The sequence below is a fragment of the Protopterus annectens genome, chromosome 8.part0, assembly GCF_019279795.1.
Source record: "Protopterus annectens isolate FY-2018-M chromosome 8.part0, PAN1.0, whole genome shotgun sequence".
NCBI classification, from domain to species: Eukaryota; Metazoa; Chordata; order Ceratodontiformes; family Protopteridae; genus Protopterus; species Protopterus annectens.
Window position 1 is genome coordinate 915,452,080 of NC_056741.1, and position 23,683 is coordinate 915,475,762.

The 23,683-nt window shown below is 40.9% G+C and overlaps 1 protein-coding gene across 1 annotated transcript in view; it reads left to right on the forward strand.

The window, feature by feature from the left end:
• Positions 1 to 23,683, forward strand: part of PROSER3 (proline and serine rich 3) — a 1,217,796-nt gene that overhangs the window by 56,610 nt on the left and 1,137,503 nt on the right. The window contains exon 2 of the mRNA XM_044080441.1: positions 1,391 to 1,499. Coding sequence (XP_043936376.1) covers positions 1,391 to 1,499 — 109 coding nt within the window. The remainder of the gene's footprint in view (positions 1 to 1,390; positions 1,500 to 23,683) is intronic.

Below are 23,683 nucleotides of genomic sequence, written 5' to 3' on the forward strand. Positions count from 1 at the left end.
AAGTTATTTAAAGACTGCTTCCTGTATTAGAAAGCTGATCATGTGGACTGAAAGCACCATGGCTGTAGGTGACAGATATTGAGGGAATAGTACACTGCACTTTATCACTGTCACAAGTGCACATTTTTTTCCATGATAGCTGTGCTGGTTTTCTTATTTTGTTTGTGAAGACAGTACATAAGATTCACAGTGTATTTCTTTAAGGGTTCTGTAGGGATGATATGAAGCCCATAATCAGTTTAGATGTGTGGACTTTACTGCCACCCCCCCCCCCCCCCCAACACACAGGGATGCATCTTAATTTGTTTTTGTGCAATAAAAAGAAAAGTGTTGCAGTGGGGCAGGCATTTTGGTATGTCATTACCAGATCTTACTAATTATCATGGGATATAACAAGTCTTGCCCATACTGTATTGGAATCCTTTTTAGAAGGGTGTTACTTGTGATTATTTGTTTTCCCATATGGGGAACAGAGTTGTTTTGAGAAGTAAAGAAAAGTGAAAACAATTAAGCTTGAATAAACCTACTTACCATATGTATGCAAAAGAGAAAAATCCTTTATATGTATACACACACAAACACACACACACACACACACACACACACACACACACACACACTCTCTCTCTATGTGTGTGTTCATGTGGTTTTCATTAACTCTGTAAACATGTATTCTTTATTTTGTATTTTTGTGGCTAACAAGAAAATGAGTAGCTTATGTAGTAGGCTCAAAAAAGTATATGTGATGCACTTAAACTTTCAGGACCATGGCTTTCCATCTTTGTCCTTATGAGAACAGGCTAATATGTGGAGTGGTATAACTAACCCAGAGAAGTTATTAACCATCCAAGTGGTACACAGAGTCCTATTTACTGATGAGGGTAGAGTTGTGAAGAGCAGACATAAGTTGAGGACTGGAACACAAAATAGATGCAGTTGCCTTGCCACCGTTATGTGAAGTATTGCCTAAATTAGCGGTATGATGCATATGCTATCCTAATAAGCAGTGTTGGCAGTTAAAAGTACTGCATGTAGTAAAGTGAGTATGTACCCAAGGGTAATAGCTAGAGGACAGATTCATTAATGAAAATGTATGTAAGCAGACCAGAAATTGTTAGCTAACTGCAGTAAAGAAGGCATTGACTGTGTTTATGTAGGGTATCTGATTATAAGATTGGGTGAAGTGACACAGATGAACATGTATGTGAGAGAGTGTACCTGTGCACCAGTTTTGGTAGAGGCTAAAAGTTTATGTTGTTAATTTGAGGGCTGCTTAATAAACTATGGCCTTCTGCAGCTGACACTGTTCTTGTAAACTAATAAGGTAGGAATTTTGGCAAACTGAAATGCAAATCTGTTTATTTGTGCACTTTCTTTTTTTTCTCTGCAGTGAAGCTATCTTCTCAAACCTTGGAGACCCCTTTCAGGAACAGGCCTTTTCCAAGAGCTTTTATCATCCCTCACCTATAAGAAAAACACCTAATGACCAAAGACAGAAGGTAAGGTATTGTGAATGTCTAAGTATGGTTTTGGACTGTTAACAAATGTTAGTTTCTCGAGTTTGATCAAGTCCTGAGAATAATGTAGATTACTGCAGTAAATATCTAGTCTAGTTCCTAATAATAATTTATTTGACAAAAACAAAGGGTATTATGTTTGTGGGGATGGGGACAGTGAAGGCCATAGTCTGACTGTATTATAGACTTCATGTAATCCCTCATAATCCTTAAAGTGATTAAACTGCCCTCACACTAGCATCTTCTGTCTAGTTCATCATCTGTTAAACTACGCTGACTCTTTCACTCTGTAATAAACTGTTTTCAATGTACTTTAATATCTCCTTTCCATTTCTCCCTCTTCAATTTGGGTAATCTTTGATCACCTATTTCACTTCCAACTTTCACATTTTTTTCCCTGAAACTGTCATTGGAGATCCCTGATAATCTTATTTTTTACTTCAACTGCAAAAGTTTGCTTTGATACTTTTCTCATTCTCCTCAGTCATTTCCTGTCTGGCAAGTCAGGTTTCTTAATTTCTATCTTGTAGTCCACTATAGAAAGTCTGCTTTAGCCTGGAATGTTGCCCATTAAATAATATTGTCAGTATAGCATCACTTAATATGCTTTCTAATCTCAAATGCCATTATGTATTTTCCTCTGTTTTCATTTTTAAACTCACAAGTGTTTATGCTTCCAATATTGAATTATTATAACTTTTCTGACTGACAGACCTATTATCATTCACTTTTGTTTTTCTCATACCTTTTATTTGGGACATATTTTTCTTGTATGGCTAGTTAGTTGATGTTTTACCTAGATACTTATACACAGTGGAGTTATTTTGCAGCTTTATTATTTATTGACATTTGTTTACCGGGGAAGTCCAACTGAATAATGCTATCCATTTTCACTGGAGGCCCTCAATTAAAAACAACAGAAAATACGCATACATGGGTGAAAACTGACCTCTTATTATGATGTACTGTAAATACATAGGTTAATTAAGCAATAACCCATGCCTGGGTGTGGGTAATGCTGGATCTACCTACGGTTGGTGTGGTTTGGTCACGAGGGCGAACCCCGAGTGACCAAACAAAGGAAACCGTGGATAAATCCAGCATTACCCACACCCAGAAGTGGATTATTGCTATTATACAATGACATTATTTAAGGGGAAAAAAAATGCTTACTTTTCTTAAATAATGGCATTTTATAATGCCTCCTGGGGCAGTTCTGATGTACTGTGCATGCGTATGCTTACGTAGTACATCAGAGCTGTGTGTAGAGGAAGTAACGGAGAAAGGAAGATCTCCGTTCCTTTTTTTAAAGCTGTTTCGCTATGTTAAATGAGTTTAACATAGCGAGATAGCTTTAAAAGAAGCAATGGAGAAAGGAAGATCTCTGTTCCCTTTTTTAAAGCTGTGTCACTATGTTAAACGAGTTTAACATAGCAAGATATCTTTAAAAAAAAAGCAACAGCGAAAGGAAGATCTCCATTGCCTTTTTTTTTTTAAAGATATCTTGCTATGTTAAACTCGTTTAACATAGCGAGATTACAGCAACGGAGCTCTTCCGTTCTCCATTGCTACCTAACCCAAAAAAAAGTCAAGACTTGTACTAATAGAAAAAGTCCGGGCAACTGCACTTTTTGCCTTAGTATAAGTTGGATTTACAGCGGGCACGCTGGTTGGCCTGGCCAGTCAGCGTGCACATTTCGGAATACTAATAGGCAGTCATTGTATAATACAAAGATTAATACATATGACATGTTGAATAATATACATATGCCATCATTAAAAAAAAAGATAAATGCAGTTTCATGTAGTATTGACTTGTTATACATGCAAGAGCTTATTATTCACTCATAACGCAAACATCTGAGTGGAACATTCAAACAGTGGATAAGGAGGAGGAGAGGAAGGGAGGGGAGAGTGAGAAATAAGTATTTGTTAGAGATACTAAGTAGAGTAGTTATGGGAGATGGGAGAAATAGAGCAAAAGTAAGAGTAGCGGAATAAAAGTAAGAGAAATAAAAACAAGAAAAAGAAGAGAATATATTTACAGCTTGTTTTGTAATGTTATACTTAAACCTTGTTTTTGTAATGGAACTTTTCTCCCCATGTCTGTTGTAAAAAGAGGCTATACTGCCATGATGACACAATACAGAGACAAAATGATCAGCTTTAATAATTGGCTTAATTACTGGTGTCATTCTAAGGGGATCCAATGTCTGTCTGCCTGGGATGACATGCTTGACAAGCCACGCTGGGACGGCTTGCACCTGTCACCCTGAGCTTCCGGATATTGGCAAGCCACCCCCATAGTGCCTTTTTAGGCAAGGCTCAAATGATAAACCTACCGCCGTAGAAAACAAAAATGGAGAAAAACTAAGGGTAATACTGCTCAATGCCAGAAGTCTAAACCTCAAGATGCACGCCTCAAGCCCTCCTCAGTATGGAGAACATCGATGTCTGTGCTGTTACTGAAACCTGGTTCAATTCTCCTGAGACCACCCCAGCACTATCAGGTTATACCTCATGTCATGAACCACAAAAGGAGGAGTATCCATATTCATAAAGGATACCCACACCTCCAGGTTGCATTGGAGACCATCCAGGTGCAATTAACCATAGGTAAAACTGCCCTATAGTTTGTAGCATGCTACAGACCACCTTCTCAAACTCAGGAAACCCACACAGCCTTCCTGAAGACACTGGAGAGTATGAATGTCTCTCCAAACACCATCATATTGGGTGACTTCAACTACCCAAACATAGAATGGGAACATTACTCAAGCCCCAACACCCTAGCCCAAAGGTTCCTGGAGTTCATAAACTCAAATGCTATGGAACAACTAGTCACCATTCCCACAAGAGGAGAAAATATACTAGACCTGATCATCACAAACATGGGGACAAAATGCTCCACACTGGAAGTATATCCCTCATTGGTGAGATCAGACCATAAATTAATCTCATTGGAGATCCACATCCGCCCCCACCCCAGCAAAAGACCACAGTGAAGAACTTCTCAAAAGCAAACTTCACACTTCTTAAGACTGGAGTGGTATCCTTCAAGGCCCTCGAGCCAGTGGAAACCACAACCAGCTGCTGAAACCCTTACAAATGCCTTCTACGAGCACCTCCAGGAATGTATGGATCAAGCAATCCCTAATAAAATAAAGACCATTTCCACCAAAGGCAGGGGTGGACCCCAGCCATAAACAAACTCTACAACAAGAGGAGAAAGCTACTACATGACAGAGCAAAATCCCTAAAAGGGAAGACATCTCTGATCAATACTAGCAAAAAACTACAATCACTCATAAAATCATCCAAGGCCAACTTTGAGAGAAAAATCGCTAATGACACAAAAGTCATAAGGCCTTCTTTAGCTATGTTAGAAACCTGGGTGGAAACTCCCAGATATGCTCAGAATTAGTCCAAAATGATAAAAATCACTGAACCCACAGACATTGCCAACATACTGGCAGACAGGTTCAGTGCAAATTTCTCCAAAGGAGAAATATCTATCCCACCAGAGTCTAGCCTCCCAAACATCTCAGATGCCCAGGTGAGAGCTGCTCTCCACAGCATCAATGGGACCCGGACGGTGTCCCCGCCTGTGCTGTGCTAACTCAATGACGAACTAAACCCTCACATAAGGCAGCTGTTTAATCTTAGCCTTACTACAGGATACATACCCAAAGAATGGCGTAAGGCAACTGTAGTCCCACTCCACAGCCTTGTCTGCAAAGCTATGGAGAGGATCATAATGGAACTCATAAATCAAGACATTGGGGACCTACAGACACTGGATCGTACCCAATTTGGCTTTGTCAAGGGCAGATCCTGCCTCTTGAACTTAAACAGTCACTAAGGCCATTGATGAGGGTAAGGCAGTTCACACAGCCTACCTTGACCCACAATACCCCACTCAGGTATCATAGAAAAGCTCACCAGCTTAGATGTAAACCCATATGTCACAAGATGGGTTGCAAACTGGCTCAAGGACAGAACACACAGGGTTAGAGTTGCTGGTGCCATGTCAGAATCTAAGCACAGGGCTCAGTCCTGGGCCCCCTCTTGTTCGGCATTTATTTTTCTGAAGTGCAGGCAAAAACAGGGGGATTGTGGCTGACAAAATTTGCAGATGACTGCAAACTGGGCACCATAATTGACACTCCATCAGACACAGACATCCTCCAGAGAGGTCTCATAGAAATGGATAACTGGTGCCAGAGCCATGGCCTTAAGCTAAATGCCAAAAATGTATAGTCATACCCTTTGGGAAAAACAACCCCAATTACCACATAGGTGGTAATCCATTAAACATGGAAGAAGTTATCAGGGACCTGGGGACCCAAGTTGACAGTAACCTCTCTTTTGACACTCACATTGCCAAAGTGGTTAGGAAGACCATCTACATTGCCCACCTGATAATGAAGGGATTCACATCCAGATCAGGAGAGGTCATTGTACCCCTGTCAGACCAATGATTGAGTACAACGCCCCATTCGGAATGTACCTTACCCAACACCTGCAGCAGTTGGAAAGACCCCAAAAGTTCCTCACCAAAAGGATAAAGGGGCTCAAACATATGTCATACGATGCCTGACTGAAGAAACTCCAGCTCTATTCCCTGCTCAGAGGTGATCTGTGCCTGACATACAAGGCCATGTCCAACCCGGAATTAATGGACATGCTCCACCTCAAAAAATCCAAATCCACCAGAGCTAGAGCAAGAGACTTAAACCTCAACACGGATATAAATAGGACGTGCTGGAGGGACAGATTCATCACCCAGAGACTCCCTACACTATGGAACAGAATCCCAGTCCATGTGAGGCAGAGCCCCTCGCTGACTCTGTTCAAGAGAAATCTTGACGAGTGGATGGGAGATCGGGAATCATCTCTGTGGCACTGCTGGACAGAGGCACAGCAAACTAATGGGTATAGTATTCTCATCCTAAGGGGTGGTGAAAGCCACACACACTCTGGCTAGGCTTACAAATGCCCCAGGGCAGATAGCCTAGTATGAACCTATGAACCTATGTTGGACTTTCCTGGTAATCAAATGCAAGGAAATAAGTAAATCTGAAGGCAAATAAGATGAACATTTTTATTAGCTGCTACCTAAAATTATATTTTGCATGCAGTATATCTGCAGTGCATGATGTGTAATGATTACATTGGGAAATTGGCAAAAACAATATCCTTGTTATGCAGTCAGTAAAGGGGATAACTAAGAGGATCATGACTGTGTGTCTTAGCTAGTATATTATTTGTTTGAGAAACTGATGTCAAGAACATGTAATACAGTGAATATGATTGGAGAAACTGTATGATAATATTTGTAGAACATAAATATTTAATTGCTCTGAAGTATTACCAATTACAGAGAGAAAGTGTAGGAGCGCAAAGTGTTTTACAGCTTTGAAAGATGTAGCATACTTGGCACTGTGACATATACAATGGCCAGAAGAGGTGTACCTCTGATCAGCCAACAGCTTTAAAAGCTGATAAATAGATCACTGTGCCATAGTATTTTTCCCAGTGGTTACACAAAGTGTATTAGTTTTCAAAGCTGTAAAGTATTTCCAGTGCTGTTTTGTAGTTTCTGCCATCTGTGCTGCAGCTTGACATTAAATCATAACGAGTCTGAAAGGCACATAACAGAAGATTACAATCAGGTCTTTGATGATAACCAACTTTTATGTATTTAAGATGTTATTGTCAATAAATTTATTTTTTAAGAAAAGCACAAGAAATGAATCTTGGTACATATTAAGAAGTTGTGACTGGAGAGACCCAGTCATAATTTTGTGAAGTGTATGGAGCTTTCTGCCCCATGTACTACCAGTTGCAGAAAAAATATGCAGGAGTATGAAAGCCATAAAGCACTTAGTGTAGCTATATAGACAGCAAGCAGAAGTGAAATGTCCATCTGATGAATGAACAGCTTTAAAATGTATTGGACTTTCATGCTGCCACACTTTTGTGACAGCAAAGAGCATAATGGCTTATAATATTATGAAAATGCTTTGGACCCTGTTCTTCACTGTTATACATTAGTGTGAGACAAGACCTTAACAGTGCCAAAAGTGCTTAAAAAAATTATTGTGCATAAAGTGCCACAATTATGTTCCAAAAAATCAGGGAAAAAAGATAATTTGTTAAGGATGTCCCTAGCATGAAACCTGATCTTAACAGCAGTTTGTGGTGATTTTTGAGGTGAATTTCTTGGCCTCCATGTCTCAAACACATAATAAGTTGTTTATGAGCAGAGTCCCAATCTTAATTCTCTCTTATGCACCGTAGTTACTTCAAAAATGCTTAAAGTTGTCTTTTCCCCCAAAGCTGAAGTGTAATTATGACTCTCCATACACTGCAAGGTTGTTGCATTCAAGTTTCATGCACTTTCCTGATGTTTTTTTCTGATTTCAGAACATAATCCCCACACTTCCATGTACTATAGCCTTCAGTGTTATTACTAAGATTCATGCTACCACATAGACCGCTTCCAGTACAGAATTTCACTGGAAAAACTGAACAACTTCTGTAACGTACTTCTCACTACCACATATAAAAAATAAAAATGTGTTTGAGAGAAGTGTCTAACAGCTCATAGTTGATGAGAGATTCATTCACTTATGGCTACTCTCTTTGTGTCAATGCCAAGTGTCCTACAGGTTTCAAAACTGTAAAACGCTCATGCACTTTTACTCATTTTTAACTCATACTACATCGAGACTGTTAAAATTTCATGTATTACAAAGAATTATAATTGGGTTTCTCTGATCATAGCCAATATATTATGTGTTGTCAAAATGGATGTCAAGAAATTCACCTCAACTGCATTGATTTCTCAAACATTGGTTATGATAGAGGACCCTGTGGTAATCTACTATACTGAGAGTGGTATGCTAGTACATAGGTTAGCTTTGATGCCTCCTACTTCTTAGTTCTCCTTTTCTTTTCCTGGCCAGAGCACCTTCTGTGCAGAGTCTGCTTGCCCTCTATGTGCCAAAGTGTATTTGCCGGGTGCATCAGTTTCTTTCCTCATCACAAAGATGTGATGTAGATAAATTGGTGATCCTTCAAAGTGCGTGTGTGTGTGTGTGTGTGTGTGTGTGTGTGTGTGTGTGTGTGTGTGTGTGTGTGCACCTGCACTTGTGTACGTGTGTGTTTTTATGTGATACACTGGTGCTCAGTCCATGATTGTTTTTTTTTTTTCTGCTTTGTAATTAGTTAGTGCTAGGTTAGGCTTGGCTGACCAAAGACTTTGAATTAGATGGCAAAGACCTTAACCATTTTGCCAACATCACCCCTTCCAAAGTGGGTATTGGAAAATTCAAAGCTTGTAACTGGCTCATTTAGTGTCAATTGCCATTCTTGGATCTGGCTCCCCTCAACTTTAGTTGAGGAGCAAAACAAAAGGGGGGGGGGCATTCTCCAGTCTAGCACTCCTTCTCTCTCTTCTGAGTAGGAATGTCATGTCCTAATATCCTTCCATTCTTTAAAGTAAAACAGCAAAAAAAAGGAAATAAATAATCTTCTGTCTAGGGGATCCTCTTTTTTTTTCTGCAGAGGAGCATGAAGTCCCATGTCCTAGTGTTCCCTCATTTCAGTGTGAAAAGCAGCTTGCTGCAACTTAAGACCACCACAGAGTGCTGAAGCAAGTACTTCACTACTGACTGCAGCAGAAGTAGTATTGGGATTCATTTCCATACTGGCATTCAGTGTACAGAAATAAATGCCAGTACTGCTGTCTTTCCTCCTAACACTTTGCTCCCAAAGTGGCTACCTCGTTCCTCCCACCCTAGCTAAGCTTCTAAGAGAATTAATGAAAGAAGGAAGGAATATTTTATTAAGACTAGTATATTCTTATAGTACAAAACTGACAGAAGCAAAGTACAGATGTAAAAATATCACTCTAGTACATTCTTAATAGAATACCACATTTTTAAATACTTTCTTCCTTTTTCCTTTAGACTAGCTCTTCCAGCTTATCTTTCCTGCCATTACCCTGTCATCTGTAGGGATTTTTGTCTCTTGCTATCCGAGTCCTGTCCTCCCTGTACACTTGCATGGCTGGCTTGCATCCCTGTGTCACTGAGGCTGTTGTAATATGTGCATATATATGCAGTTTAATATAATACACTGCAGCAAAATGCAAAAAAAAAATAATGTGTGACAGATTTCCTTTACATCCATTACTACAAACATTTAAAAGAAGCTGCAAACACAACTGTAAGAAGTAGACCTGGCAGGTGCAGTAAACTTTCAGTTAACCAGAACTCAAGCAACTGGCAAAAGAAAAATCAAAGAAATACAGTGCAATTTTCAGGTGTTGCACTTTCTGCCCCCCCCCCCCCCCTGCAGAAACATACCTTGTGTTTTTAGAGTTTTAAAAAGGAAGATGGGAGTACATTTCCCCTCTCCCCAACCTAAGAACAAGTCAAACCAAACAAACAGTATAAGGTACAGTATTAGTCAGGCCTGTTTTTAATAGTAACTCTCAAGCAACCAGAAACTACAGTTATCTGGCATCTACCAGTCCCCATAGGTGTCGGTTAACTGAGAGTTTACTGTATTCAGAAATGTTACATAAAGTAACAGTGCTTACAAAATCTAACCAGAACCACTGTTTTTTTTTTTATGGAAAATTTTTCTATTTATATCTGTCAGTGTTTTAAGTAACATCATATATGCAAACCAGTGTTTCAGTAATTTTGTGTTTTAATATTCTGCAAATTGACTGTTGAGCCATCAGAGTATTAAGGTTATCCAGCTTGTGCTTAATCATGAACAGCAACATGATTTCTCCTTAATTCAAATTTTGAAGAATTCATCCTGGGACACTTCAGACCATCTATATAGCACTAAATGATTTATAGACATCCGATCGGGAGAGAGACACCAAAAATGTAATCTTTACAAAACATTGTGTAATGCGCATTTTAAAACAATTTTTCCTCATACTGACATGGAAGGTGAAGTACCTATATCTATTTACAGTAACAGTCCACAGTTGTAGTCTATCAATAATCCAGCTATATGAAACATGTTATTGATACAGTCGCATTTAAACAATGGAATAGAAAAGCAGTCAGTAAAGCATACCAGGAAGAAGAAATGCACTCATATTTTTAGTTTTAATGGTGTCTAAAGTGTATTATTATACACACACTGTGGAAGCCATATGGCCATACATGTAGTCCATGTATGTTTATCCAGGTCTTGTCTCATCACAATAAAATCCACTGCTATTTCCATATATGTGTTATAGCTTTCCTGACCACTGTCGTAAATTATGATGATCTAGTCCATTAATTTTTTTTACGTACTTAAACTGAGTATTGATGCAAATCCAGTTTAAAGGACTTAAAAGTAGAACATGACCAAAAGATATGTTCCTATGTACCTAAAACACTGTCCTCACATTTCCAGCATAGAAGGTCAGAATATAGCAGCATCCTTTTTAGTGGAGTACAAAAATGTGTGTTAACACTTCCTGCAAAAATACTAAACCTTCTAGATTTAGTATCATACCCCAGCAACTGACAAAACCATTGCCAAGTAACTTTATCAGAGTCCTCATTTAAGGCATTTCTTCATTCCTGACTCATTTTAGCTGCTTGAGTTTGTTTAAAGCCTTACATGCCTCACTAATCAAACAACCAATGGATGGTCAAGCTTACAACCACAAATGTACCAGTGCTGGTGGTTTGCTACTTAACAGTTCAGTAATGCTCATTAGTCTTGCAGTTCCTGGTATACCTTTATGCTCTAAAGCCTTATGTTGACCTAACAGTTGATGGACTTGAGACCAGGTACACCACTTAGAATGTATATGTACTAATATATGAACCTATGAACCTATGTAACTATTCCTATTAAATTACATTAGTCCTGCAACCCTTATTTTGTCACCATTTGGTGATTAGTATATTGGTTAAAATATTTACCTCCTAGTGACAGGGTACAGGGTCTGATCCTCTTCTCCTTTGAGAGGAAAATTGGCTAGACTTAAAATGTCCCACAAGGGCAACTGGCTACTACTTACCTATAAAGCTTTGGATAATATCAAATTCAGTCAAGAATTAATCACTTAGGCTGTTGAAAAGTTCCTTAAACTTCATATTTCTTCTTCTGTCACATAGTGAGGATATGTCTACCTACCATAATATACCCAGATAGAATCTCTCTCAAAATTCTGTTGGTGGCCATTAGTCAAACTTGGCAATCTTTTCCACTTAGTGTTGTAACTGTGTTTTGTGAACAAATGCATTATCTTCATTGACACAACTTCATGATAAAAAAAGGGTCTGAAACAGTACTTTTCTAGACAAAATCAGCATCTCCCGGGGCACCTATCTCTCATCTCAATCCCATATGATAACTTGCATCATATTGTACCATCTTCCAAAAATGACTTGGTATGTCCTCTAAAAAAGACTGTAATGCATGCAACAGTAAAGATAACACAGAGAGCATCATCCTTGCATCCCCTGGTTCATTTCTAAACTTATTATTTTCTATCTCTAAGTTGCATTGTTAGCCTTTTCTTCAATTCTGCTTAAGTTTTACAAGCAGATTCATCATGTGAGTTCCCCAGCCATATTCCCAAATGTTTAATATGGATAACCATCCATTAAATAAAAGTGAATTCAGAAGTATTAGTCAATTACTACTGTCCTTGTATTTGTTTAATTAATCTTAAAAGCCGAAAGACTCAACAATCTTATTCCCAGATAAATTATCAAACCTTGTTATTAAGCACTAAAAAAGCGAACCTATCTTTCAGGCCTTGAAATCTGTTTCTCATATTCATCCCATACAGTCTGAGCTCAGTACAGTTGTTGATAATAATTACAAACACTCTATCATCTGCCGAGAGATTTGTTTTCTTGTCACCTCACTTTAATCCTACTTAAACCAGATTTTTAACTTGTTGCAGCCAAAGGTTCATGATGTAGTGCAAACAGGACTGGCGATAACAGGCATCTTTGGTAACCAAAATGATCAAAAAGACAAAGGCAACCCAATATGTGTTTTAACTCTGGCTGAAGATGATATATTAATTACCATGATCAAATCAGCAAACTCCTTTGTGATCACAAATGCCAAAAGAACGTGCACTAAATCACACTTTTCAACCCTTAAGTGCCTTTTCTGCATCCAAACGTACAACCAATTCCCTTTGACAAAGTCATCTTAATAAATACCCAGTCTTAAGAATATTAGTAGTTTGCCTGCCTGTGAAAAACCTGTATACCTACACTGACAGTGAATGGTTAATCCATCTTGCCAACTGAGTAGCCATAATAATCATAATTTCATAACCATAATTCTAAACAGAAGAGAAAATATGTGAGGAAGGTAAACTTGGATCTTTATCTTCTTTAGTTATGACCGATACCATCATCTGCTTTCAATAAAGCGATGTTTCCTTTGTTTCGGTCACTTGATTAAATAGGGTAAGTATGTATGGATTTTTGCTTTTTGCATCTCCATAACTCTCTAGGTTTAGAAGGATGCTGGTTCTCTTGATGCATTGGGAATTACTGTAAGCAGTCATTGTATTTAGCATTCACTGCTATCTCTAAGGTGTATTTGCCATATATCCATTGTAAGACATGAGCTTTGATGTGACCATGGGCTCTGCCTCCTGCTTCACTGAGGGTACAGCTTGGAACGTTGCTGGCAGTGTGTGTGTGTTTTTTGTGTGTGCGTGCGGGTGTATGTGTGTACGAATCTGTGGAGTGAGAGATTTGACCTGGGAAAACATTATTCTTTCTACTAGACTAAGATCACATGTAAGGAGGATAAAAGCAATTTAAATGCATTCGTATTCAGTTTTGTAATCTAGTCAGTATTGCACTGTTTAGGTTACAAAAGTAATTGCTATTGCACTGGGAATTTTACCATTTTAAACAGTACTACTTTTCAAGGAGTTACCGTTAAGTGTGTGCAATGGTGAAATAGGTTGCATTTGTATGTTATACTGCTGGTAGCCTTATGCTTTTGCAATTCATTTTTAAAATGGCTTGAACAGCATGTTTTGTTTCTGTTGAAATATATACTTATTTGTGTATTGTTTTCGGATATCTAATCCAAGATGTGGTATTAGTTGTATTGTGCATAACTCTCAACTGTACAAAATGTCCTTAACTGGATTTTCATGCAAACACACATAAAACTTTAACACAGTACCATGACATACTTCATAAATAATTCTGTTGAGTACATGAGTCTATCTCTGTGTTCTGCTCCCAACACTGCCCTCCCACTGTCACTCTATCACCCACCAAATAGTTTCAGTAATAAGCCTGTGACTCCTTGTAAACTGTGCCACATAACTCTCCTACAGTTTTTCCTTAGTCAAAAAAAATCTTACATTGCATACATACAGAAGAATTTAAATAATGCGCCAGTTTCAGTCTTGTTCAAGAGCAGGTGTGTGTGTGTGTGTGTGTGTGTGTGTGTGTGTGTGTGTGTGTGTGTGTGTGTGTGTGTGTGTGTGTGTGTGTGTGTTTTGTGGCAATGTGTGAGGCACAGCTTCTGAGAGGATCATTTCAGTGCACATACCTAATTTCATACTCGTATCTAGTTTACAAACAGATCTGTACTGTTCACTAATTTCCTTGCCTACATACCAAATACTGCTGCCATTCAAAACATTAACAAAAACAAAAGTGCACAACTGTGAAGCAACAGTGATAACTGGAAGTGTGACCTCAAGATGTAGGGTCTATATCAGAAGAGCGAACGCTTAAAATAGTGAACGTTCTTCTATCAAACTGAAAACTATGAAACCTCAAAATGTCAAAGGCACAGATCAGCAAATTTTTTCCCAGGGAAAAAATTTGTTGATCCAAAAAAAAAAAAAAAAAGAATGTACAGAAAAAAAAATGGGGGCTCTGCCCCCCCCCAAACCCCCAACTTAAGTATACCAACTCCCAGATCACACCACCGTGGAAAAAACAGCAAAGTCCCTAGAAAGGCCCAGCAATTTTTTTTTCCTGGGAAAAAATTGCTGTTCCATGCCTTCAGCATTTTGATGTTTCATAGTTTTCGGTTTAATAGAAGACCATTCGGTATTTTAAGTATTCGCTGTTCTGATAGGAACCCAAAATGTAAGTAGTGCAATTGCCACTTTTAAAAAAATCTGTTTCATGCAGTAATCTGCAGCAAAAGAAATTCATTATAACCTTACAGAATCTATACTAATTCATGATTTCCGAAACACTTTTCCATGTGGTATGAAGACAGCCACATAGCCCCATCATCATCAACATTGCTGTTCTCCTAACTTCCTGCTGAACTCAAATAATGGTCATCCTTGTAAGGATTTAGAATTCCAGTATCTAAAGTTAAACCAGCAACTTGGGCATCACTGCTATCACCAGAAGAACACCCGAGTCCTCAGAATCACTTTCAAGCACTGAACTGGCAGCTGCAGTGGAAATGGGATGGGATAAGTCCAGAGGGCATTCCACAGTGAATAAAATGGATGCAGAGCATTGTACGATGAAAAGTTACAGAAAAAAGGAAAAATGATCACAAACCATGAAACAGTTATGTTGAAACTATAGAATGAGTATTACAATTTAAACAACCATGAAGTTAAGAGCAGGAAAAAATCACTAAGTTTTTTCTCCAAAGTTATTTTCTTTTTTAGCTATTGCTGTCAGCATACCTCACCTTGACTTTTCAAACTAAGTATCAAATGTGTCACAAAAGATTAATTTGGCATTCTCAAAGAGCATCACCCCCTTGCACTAGTAGAATTTCCTTCCATCTGGATATGTATTCCTAAAATTGCATGCAAAAGAGCCATTTTAATTGTGTAATCCTAAAGTAACCACTTGGATCTGGCATTGTCAGCTCTCCCATTTCTGTTGGCTTCAAAAGTTTTTCCCATGCCACCTTGCAGTTTTTCCCTTCCCATACAAAATACTACATATCCTCTTAAGTTCTTGCCAAAACTTATTTTCTAGAGGATGTAAAAATGTAACTAATTGGACTGGGAACATCCTTATTTCATGTCTCATTTTGGTCCATAACCATTAATTACCATCTTTTAGAATTGTTGAAATTTTTATCTGAAGTAGTTTACTTCATTTGGTCTTCAACCTGTGGGAATATGGATCCGTATTGGATTTGAGCCGGCAAAAATTACTAGCATCGGCTCTGAGCTCCAGACTTCTCCCCTTACCCATAATACACCTCCACCGCCTTCCATCCCCCAGATCTCATTTGCCGCAATTTGTAAAACATTGTGTCTCTAGAGCTCCAGCTAGCAGGGTGATTCTGATTGTAAGTTTTTCTATTTTTCTGTTACTTTTAGCCGTTTCAGGTTAGTATAGGTACCCTTTCTCCCCTCCCATCGATTTGGCGTCAAGTGTAGGTTTGTAGTTGTTGTTAGTTTAGAGTATTTTGTCTGTGGTGCCCCCCCCCTTTAGTCAGTCTAGTGTGGTGAGTGTGTGTGTTATTAGCCTAAAGAAATAAAGTTTTATTGTCTGTCTCTTTCCTTTTTTTTTAGGCTTCTCACTTTATAGTATGGCTGAAAAGCTTATATTTAAGCGCTGCACAGAGTGTGGCCATAAGCTCTCCCTAGCGGATGGCCACACTCTGTGTGTGTTGTGCTTATATGTAGTCCATCTTAATGTGGAGTGCTCCATTTGTGCAGTGTTTAGTCCCTGAGCTTTGAAGGATAGAAAGGCCAAGTTGACCCTCAAAGGTCTTCTGCCTGCCACTGAACTTCCTTCCTCGTCTTCGGCTTCAGTCATAGCAGCTGCTGTGACTGCCTCTCCCGCTTCTCTTCCTCTGGCCTCCCCTTCCTCATAGGCTGGAACTCAAACTCCTGCATCTAAGTCTGTGGTAGCAGAGCAGAGGAGAGGTAGAGAGCGGGAGAGAGAGTCGAAGACGAAGGAAAAGAGGAAGAGGTCCCCGGACCTCTCGTCCCCAAGCAAGTCTACACGGATCCGTGACTCCCCTCGGCACCAGTCTCTGAGGTTCTCCCCGGACCTAGAGGAGGCATGCTTATTCTCCCAGGCCTCGGTTCCCCGACCAGCCAGGTCGGAGTCCGTGGCCTCGTCTCGGTCGACCCGATAAGATGATGAGGCACTTTATCTGTACAGAGATCCAGATGGGGGTCTTGCCAGCCCCCCCTTTCCCTCAGGAGGGGGGGAGCTCGCTTCCCTTTTTTTTAGCCCATTTCTCCTTCCCCGATCGGAGCTTCGGCTTCGGAGTTCTCGGATCCAAGATTGGCCTTGGTCAGGGAGTCGGCGCCGACGGTCCTTGCGTCCTCGACACCGACAGCTGCCTGGAGCATCTCGGATCCAACTAGTTTGGATCCGAGCTGCTCTCGTAGCCGGAGCCTGGGTTTCGGATCTGAGGGAGTGGAACCTTTTCCATCGGCTCCAACATTGTCGGTCCAGGTTTCCACCCTTGGAGCTACGTCCACTTCGGGTCCGGCTCCGATTCCTGCATCATATCTGGGGAGACCGGCCTCCTTATTAGCTTCCCAGGCTGTCCGTTCTCCTTTGGCGTTCGATCTGGTAGAACAGGTCATCTCCATTGGATCGATGCCCCTGACCACCTCCTCGGACTCTGCCCAGACCCCTTCGTCTCTGTTTACGGTCCCCATTGTCTTACCAGAGGGACAGCCTGTGCCCGAAGAGCCCCAGACAGTTCCCCCAGCAGAACAGATGACTTGCGAGCACTCCCCGGAAAACCCCACGGGAGATGTGCCTCGCAAGCATACGTGCAAGAGGAGGCACTTGGACTCCCCCGAGTCTCTAACCAATGACACAGATTTAGATGATGGGGAGGGCTCCCCAAGATCACCTCCTGAAAATGTCTCCTTTGGAGACCTCATAGAGATGTTGTGCCAGTGGGGAGGTTGATTTGCCCCCAAGCCCTCCTCTGATGGGTCTGTATTTCTGGAGGCTTTTGGCACAAGCCCGTCTACGTCTTGGGTGTCCCCTCCTGTGGATCCTTTAGTGGATTTAATCACCTCGCGGGTGTGGAAGGAACTATATACCGTGGAGCCGATCCCTAAATGCCCCAATAAGGTTCTACGTCCCCCTATTGACAGGCCTTCCTGGAACAAGGGCTCCCCAGTGGACGCCATGGTGGTAGCAGCAGTCATGAAGGGGGAACTATCTCAGGAAAGTTCCTTGGTCCACCCTCCTGACTGAGAGTCAGGGATGATGGACCACCTAAGGAAGCGGGTGTATGCTTCAGCTACCTTTTCAATAAGGGTGCTGAGCTACTTGGCCCATGTCATGAGACTCCAACGCAACCTAGTGAAGGAGCTGGAGGAGTCTCCACCCAAGTCCATGTCGGAGGAGGACAAGGCTTCATTCTCTGCGAAAATGGCCACTCTGAGAGCAATATCTAATATGTCCATGCAACTCCTCTCCCATGCTACGGAAGGACCGGCTGGGTCCGGCGTGTCCATGAGGCGTAATGCCTGGCTCAGGTTGTGCCAATTCACTGAACCCTTTAAGGCGTCCTTTGCCAATGCCCCTAATGACAGCTTGACTCTTTTCTGTAAGACTGTAAAGGAGACACTAGTCCAGAGTGCGAAGGATGGGAAGACATTGTCTGCCCTCGGGATCCGCTTCTGTAACCCTCAAAGGTCCTTTTCCTGAAACCAGAGAGGGCAAAAGAAGATGTGGTTCTGGAAGTCTCAGTATTCCCGGGACACTCAGAGCTCTTCTTCCCCTAGAGGCAGAGTGGGACAGAATGGATGCCGGCCAAGAGGCCGAGGGGGTCCGTGAAACTTCGGGTCTCGAACTATTCCCGGACAAACCCAGGCAGCAACCCTGAGAGGTTGCCCGGCTGCTCTACTCTGGAGGCAGTCGGGGGACGATTGTCCTTGCTCCCAGCGGCGTGGAAGTCCATAACAACTGACCGCTGGGTGCTTCGAATCCTATTCAGAGGATATTCTATCCTCTTCGTGGGTTCCCCCATATCGCCCAAACACTTCCTGGACGTTCCACCCACGCAAAGGGAGGCAGCAGCACAAGAAATTTCCAAGCTGCTAGGAAAATGAGTCATCAAAACTTTCCCCCCAGATCAGTCCGGCTCAGGCTACTACTCCAGGTTCTTTTTGGTACCAAAGAAAACAGGGGACTTAAGGCCCATCCTGGACCTCCCTACCCTGAACCTGTCAGTTTCTAAAGAAAAGTTCCAGATGGTCACACTACAGTCCATCATGCCATACCTGCAAGAGAGCGACTGGATGTGCTCGTTAGATCTCCAGGATGCTTACTATCACATAAAAATGCACAGAAGCTCCACGAGGTTCCTCCTCTTCTGGCAAGTGGCCAATCATCAATTTCGAGCCCTACCCATTGGTCTCACCACCGTCCCCAGGGTGTTTACCAATGTTATGGTGGTTGTAGAGGCTCACCTGAGGCTTCAGGGGATTCGGGTCTATCCGTACCTGGACGATTGGCTCCTCACTGCTCCCACCAGGCATCTACTTTCCCAAACCAGGGATTACTTTTTGACACTTGCCCTGAGTTTGGGTATCACAATCAACACAGCCAAGTCTCTACTAGAGCCTGTACAGGTGATAGATTACATTGGTGCCAGGATAGACACACTGCAGTGCAAAGTGTTCCTGACCTCGGAGGGAGTTCAGAACCTCAGGATGTATGTCTCCCTAATTTACCATTCTCACCTCCCGACAGTGGAATCAGTGTTGAGGGCCCTAAGCTCGATGGTGGTGGCCATAACTCTCCTTCCATGTGCCCGGCTACACATGCGGATTCTTTAATGGACTCTAGCCGTTCAGTGGTCCGTGTTGGACTTAACACTAAACTATTCTATCCACCTAAGCCAAGTGTGTCGGTCATCCCTCATATAATGGATGAGCTTTCTGGACATTTTGGAGGGATGATCTTTTGTTCCAGCCTCGGCCCAAACCACAGTGACCACGGATGCCTCCCAACTCTGGTGGGGGGGGGCATTGTTCGGGCAGGACAGTCCAAGGCTTGTGGTCCCCCATAGAGACCAGCTTGCATATCAGTGTCCTAGAGATGAGGGTGGTCTTTCTTGTGTTGCAGACCCCTTCATGCCTTTCTCCCTCTGGGGAAGATTGCCATTCAACCAGACAACATGTCAGTAGTCTGGCATATCAACAAACAGGGAGGGACCAGATCTTATCCCCTTTGTCGCGAGGCCATGAGAGTGCGGGAAGGGGCGATCTCCATCTGTCGCTTTCTCATCACAACGCACATTCTAGGACGGTCCAACATTCTAGTGGACAGGCTAAGTTGGACCATTCTGATCTCTTATGAGTGGTCTCTGAATCATCACTAGCTGAACATAACATATCTTCAGCGAGTGGGGTCAACCTTGCTGCAATCTCTTCGCATCTCCTTCCAACGCGAAGTGCAGCAGGTTTTTCACTCTGAACCTCCCCCCCCCACCGGGGGAGTCCCCCAGAGACACAGTAGTTCATGCTTGGCCTCCCAGTCTTCTGTATGCTTACCCATCAGTTCCTGTCATCCTGAGGTTTCTGCAGAAAGCTTGTCAACTGGGGAGCAAGGTGATCCTCATTGCCCCATTCTGGCCTTGCCAGGTATGGTTTCCCTTCCTTTGGTTTCACCTTGTGGCTCCACCTTGGATCCTAGATCCCAATCAGGATCTGATTTCACACCCATCGGGGGGGTGCCTAATCTGAGTTTAGACAGCCTGAAGCTCACAGCTTGGCTGCTCCAGTTCCTGCGACTGCTAGGACTCCTGGACTTTCTTCCTCAGTTAAGTCCATTTTGGTAGCTGCTCATAAGTCTATTACCAGAAAGGTTTATCACAGCAAATGGGCCTCTCAGAGGAGTTTAGATCCTTTCACGGCTCTTATTTCCACCATTCTTGATTTTCCAGCTGATATTTTCCAGCATGGAGCTAGTTCTTCTACTGTCAAAGTTCAGTTGGCTGCCATTTTTCATTTTCATGTGGGTGAGAATTCTGCATCCTTGGCATTTTCTAGACTGTGTAAAACCTTTATTAAAGGCACTTTTTTGCTACGCCCCTGATCAAAGATCCTGTTCCTGTGGGACCTTACTATGGTTCTCCAAGCTTTGATCTCTCCGCCTTTCGAGCCTGCTGCAACTGCAGGTCTAAAATTTCTATCGTGGAAAACAGCTTTTCTGATGGCTATTACCTCTGCTAGAAGGGTTTTGGAATTACAGGTCTTGTCCATAAAATTCCCGTACATGATTTTTTATAAGGATAGAGTTTCCCTTCGAACCAACCCATCTTTTCTTCCTAAGGTGGCATCACCAGTCAATATCAGTCAGACTATAAATTTGCCTGTGTTCTTTCCCAATTTTACCAACACGATGAAATACAAACTACACATGTTGGATGTTCATAGACGGTTAGGATTCTATTTACACAGGACAAAAAAATTTTGTAAATCTTATCAATTGTTTGTTTCATTCTATAGACCCTTTTTGGGCAAATCTATATCCAAGGTCACTATAGCTAGATGGATTTCTTCATGCATCCTGCAGGTCTATAAAAACAAAGGCATGTCTCCTCCAGGTCAGGTTAAAGCTCATTCCACTAGGCCCATGGCTACGTCTGCAGCTTTCTGGTCTAGGGTGTCTTTGGATGACATTTGCTCTGCAGCTACTTGGTCCTCATCTTGTACGTTTATTTCCCATTACAAATTGGATTTGACATCTAGAAGGAGAGCATCCTTTGGCTCCGCAGTGCTCCGGAATATCCTTCCACAAGGGCCTCCCAGGAGTTTAGTAGCTGGGGACTCTGTCCCACAGGTTGAAGACCAAATGAAGTAAACTACTTCAGATAAAGAAGTTATGTACTCACCATAACATTCCTCTGAGTAGTTGTACTTCATTTGTCTTCAGCCGTTCCTCCCTCCTTCCTCCAGACCTTGGTGCATGTTCAGCCTACGGGCTGTAGTATAGGTCACAGTTTTTTTTATCAGGTTGGGTTCTAGGTATAAGTTCTGCAAACTTGATCTGGGGATGGAAGGCAGTGGAGGTGTATTATGGGTAAGGGGAGGAGTCTGGAGTTGATACTAGTCATTTTTGCCTGCTCGGATCTGATACGGATCCGTATTCCCACAGGTTGAAGACAAATGAAGTACAACCACTCAGATGGAACGTTATGGTGAGTACATAACTTCTTTTTCTTTCACTTCTGGGAAATCCTCATGGAATCTATGCCTGTCAGCTAAATACACTCATAGATGTCTGATTTTGGTCTATCCCCAGATAAACAAGCAGTCCTGTACCAAGTTAAATAATGGTTAGTAATTTATTACTGGAGCCATAAGTTTAATTTTGCTATTTTGTAACTTGTATTTAATGTCAGTGGAAGTTTGTTTCCAGTTACTCTCTGTATGAAAAAAAAAATCTGTAAATAGAGCAGTCTTGACTTGGTCATTTCCATACTTGTATCCTGTTATCTAAGATGTTCTTATCTTATGGCTGTAAATAAAGGGAGCTTTTAACTTGTTATTTAATAGAGGAGAATAAACTCTCCATTTTTACTTAAAGTTGAGGTAGTATTAATCTGTTGTCTTAATCTCTACAACAAGGTACTCCAGGGCTATGGGAGAATTATCAAAATAGCCTGACCTTATTACTGTTTTTTTTTTTTTTTTTATAATCATTAAGTTTATCTAAATAAGCCCCTACCTTTACTTGTTAACTGGTTCCTGTTTTTGTTGTAATTCTTTAATTTTGTAAGTATAAGTGCAAAAACATACAAGGTCATGCCAATTACCAAACTTGATGAGGTGACATAAAGTTATATATACATATATATATATATATATATATATATATATATATATATATATATATATATAAATATAAATAATAATAATAATTGCTGTCATTTTAGTGCTTTCGTCCTGTAGTTGGTTACCATCAGACTTCATCAGAACTAACAGGTGTGAAATGCGCCACCATTAAGTTCATTTTTCCTTTCACCACACAACATAACTCAACTAATCAAAAACGGATATAAAATAAACTCCTAGAAGACATCACTATCGCATGAAACATTCTTCATAAAAATAAATATGTCTTTTTAAGTATACCTTATTCTCTCTGTACCATCTCTCATTAGGTTTCATCCATATTTCTGGTCTTAGTTCTTTCTCTTTTTTAAACAATTTCACTGTGCCCTAAACTAAAAGGCTGCCTTCAGTAATTCATTTAACATCATACATAATTTCTCTTTGTACCAACTCCGGATTTCCAGTATCTTCAGTTATTGAAAAGAAAACTTGTAATGCCTGTCTTCAAGGCTTGAGAATATGAAAAACTAAAGCTGAGTGATCTGGTATCACTACAGGAAATGCATCTAATCCTCTAATCATGTACACGTGTTTCTGTCTTAAATCCTGCTTATTGTAGACCTGGTGTTATACCTAGGGAAGAAATGGGCATATAGGTGTACTCAGAACAGTTCTGTGACACCTCAACCATGTGTAGCAGGCTAAAGCACTTTCTAAATGTGTTCATAAATCTTCCTCTTTGTTAATAATATGGTGTGTGTGTGTGTGTGTGTGTGTGTGTGTGTGTGTGTGTGTATATATATATATATATATATATATATATATGTATGTATATATATATATATATATATATATATATATATATATATATATATATATATGGCCCATATCTGCATCTGACGTATTTATAGTGACATTCTAATCTCCTCTTGTACATGTGATTCTGTAACAAAATGCTGTTATTTCTCACAATGTTCTCTTCACCTCCTTCTGAGTGTCTTGAGGGATACATATGTTCATTATTTCACCAGAACCCAAAAGTGCAGTGTGCCTCACTTCTTTATTCATCAACTCTTCTTCATTTATAATAGCAGTACTCCTTAGTATTAAATTAGCCGCCCTTCTTCTTTGACCTTTATTATTTTTTTAACAAGAAACATCTTTATTGACTTATGACATAGACAATCATACTGCGATGATATGAGGGTGTGTGCCATCTGTGACAAGGAGAGTAGGGCAGTGCATGTGTAACATATAGCAGTATAGCTAGCTGGAGTTTTGTAAAGAATTTTGTCATTTGACTATCACACTGATTTGTAAAGTTGCTTGTGTTAAAAAATGCATCAACAGTGGGTCCTGCTGGATAGGAAAGAGATATACA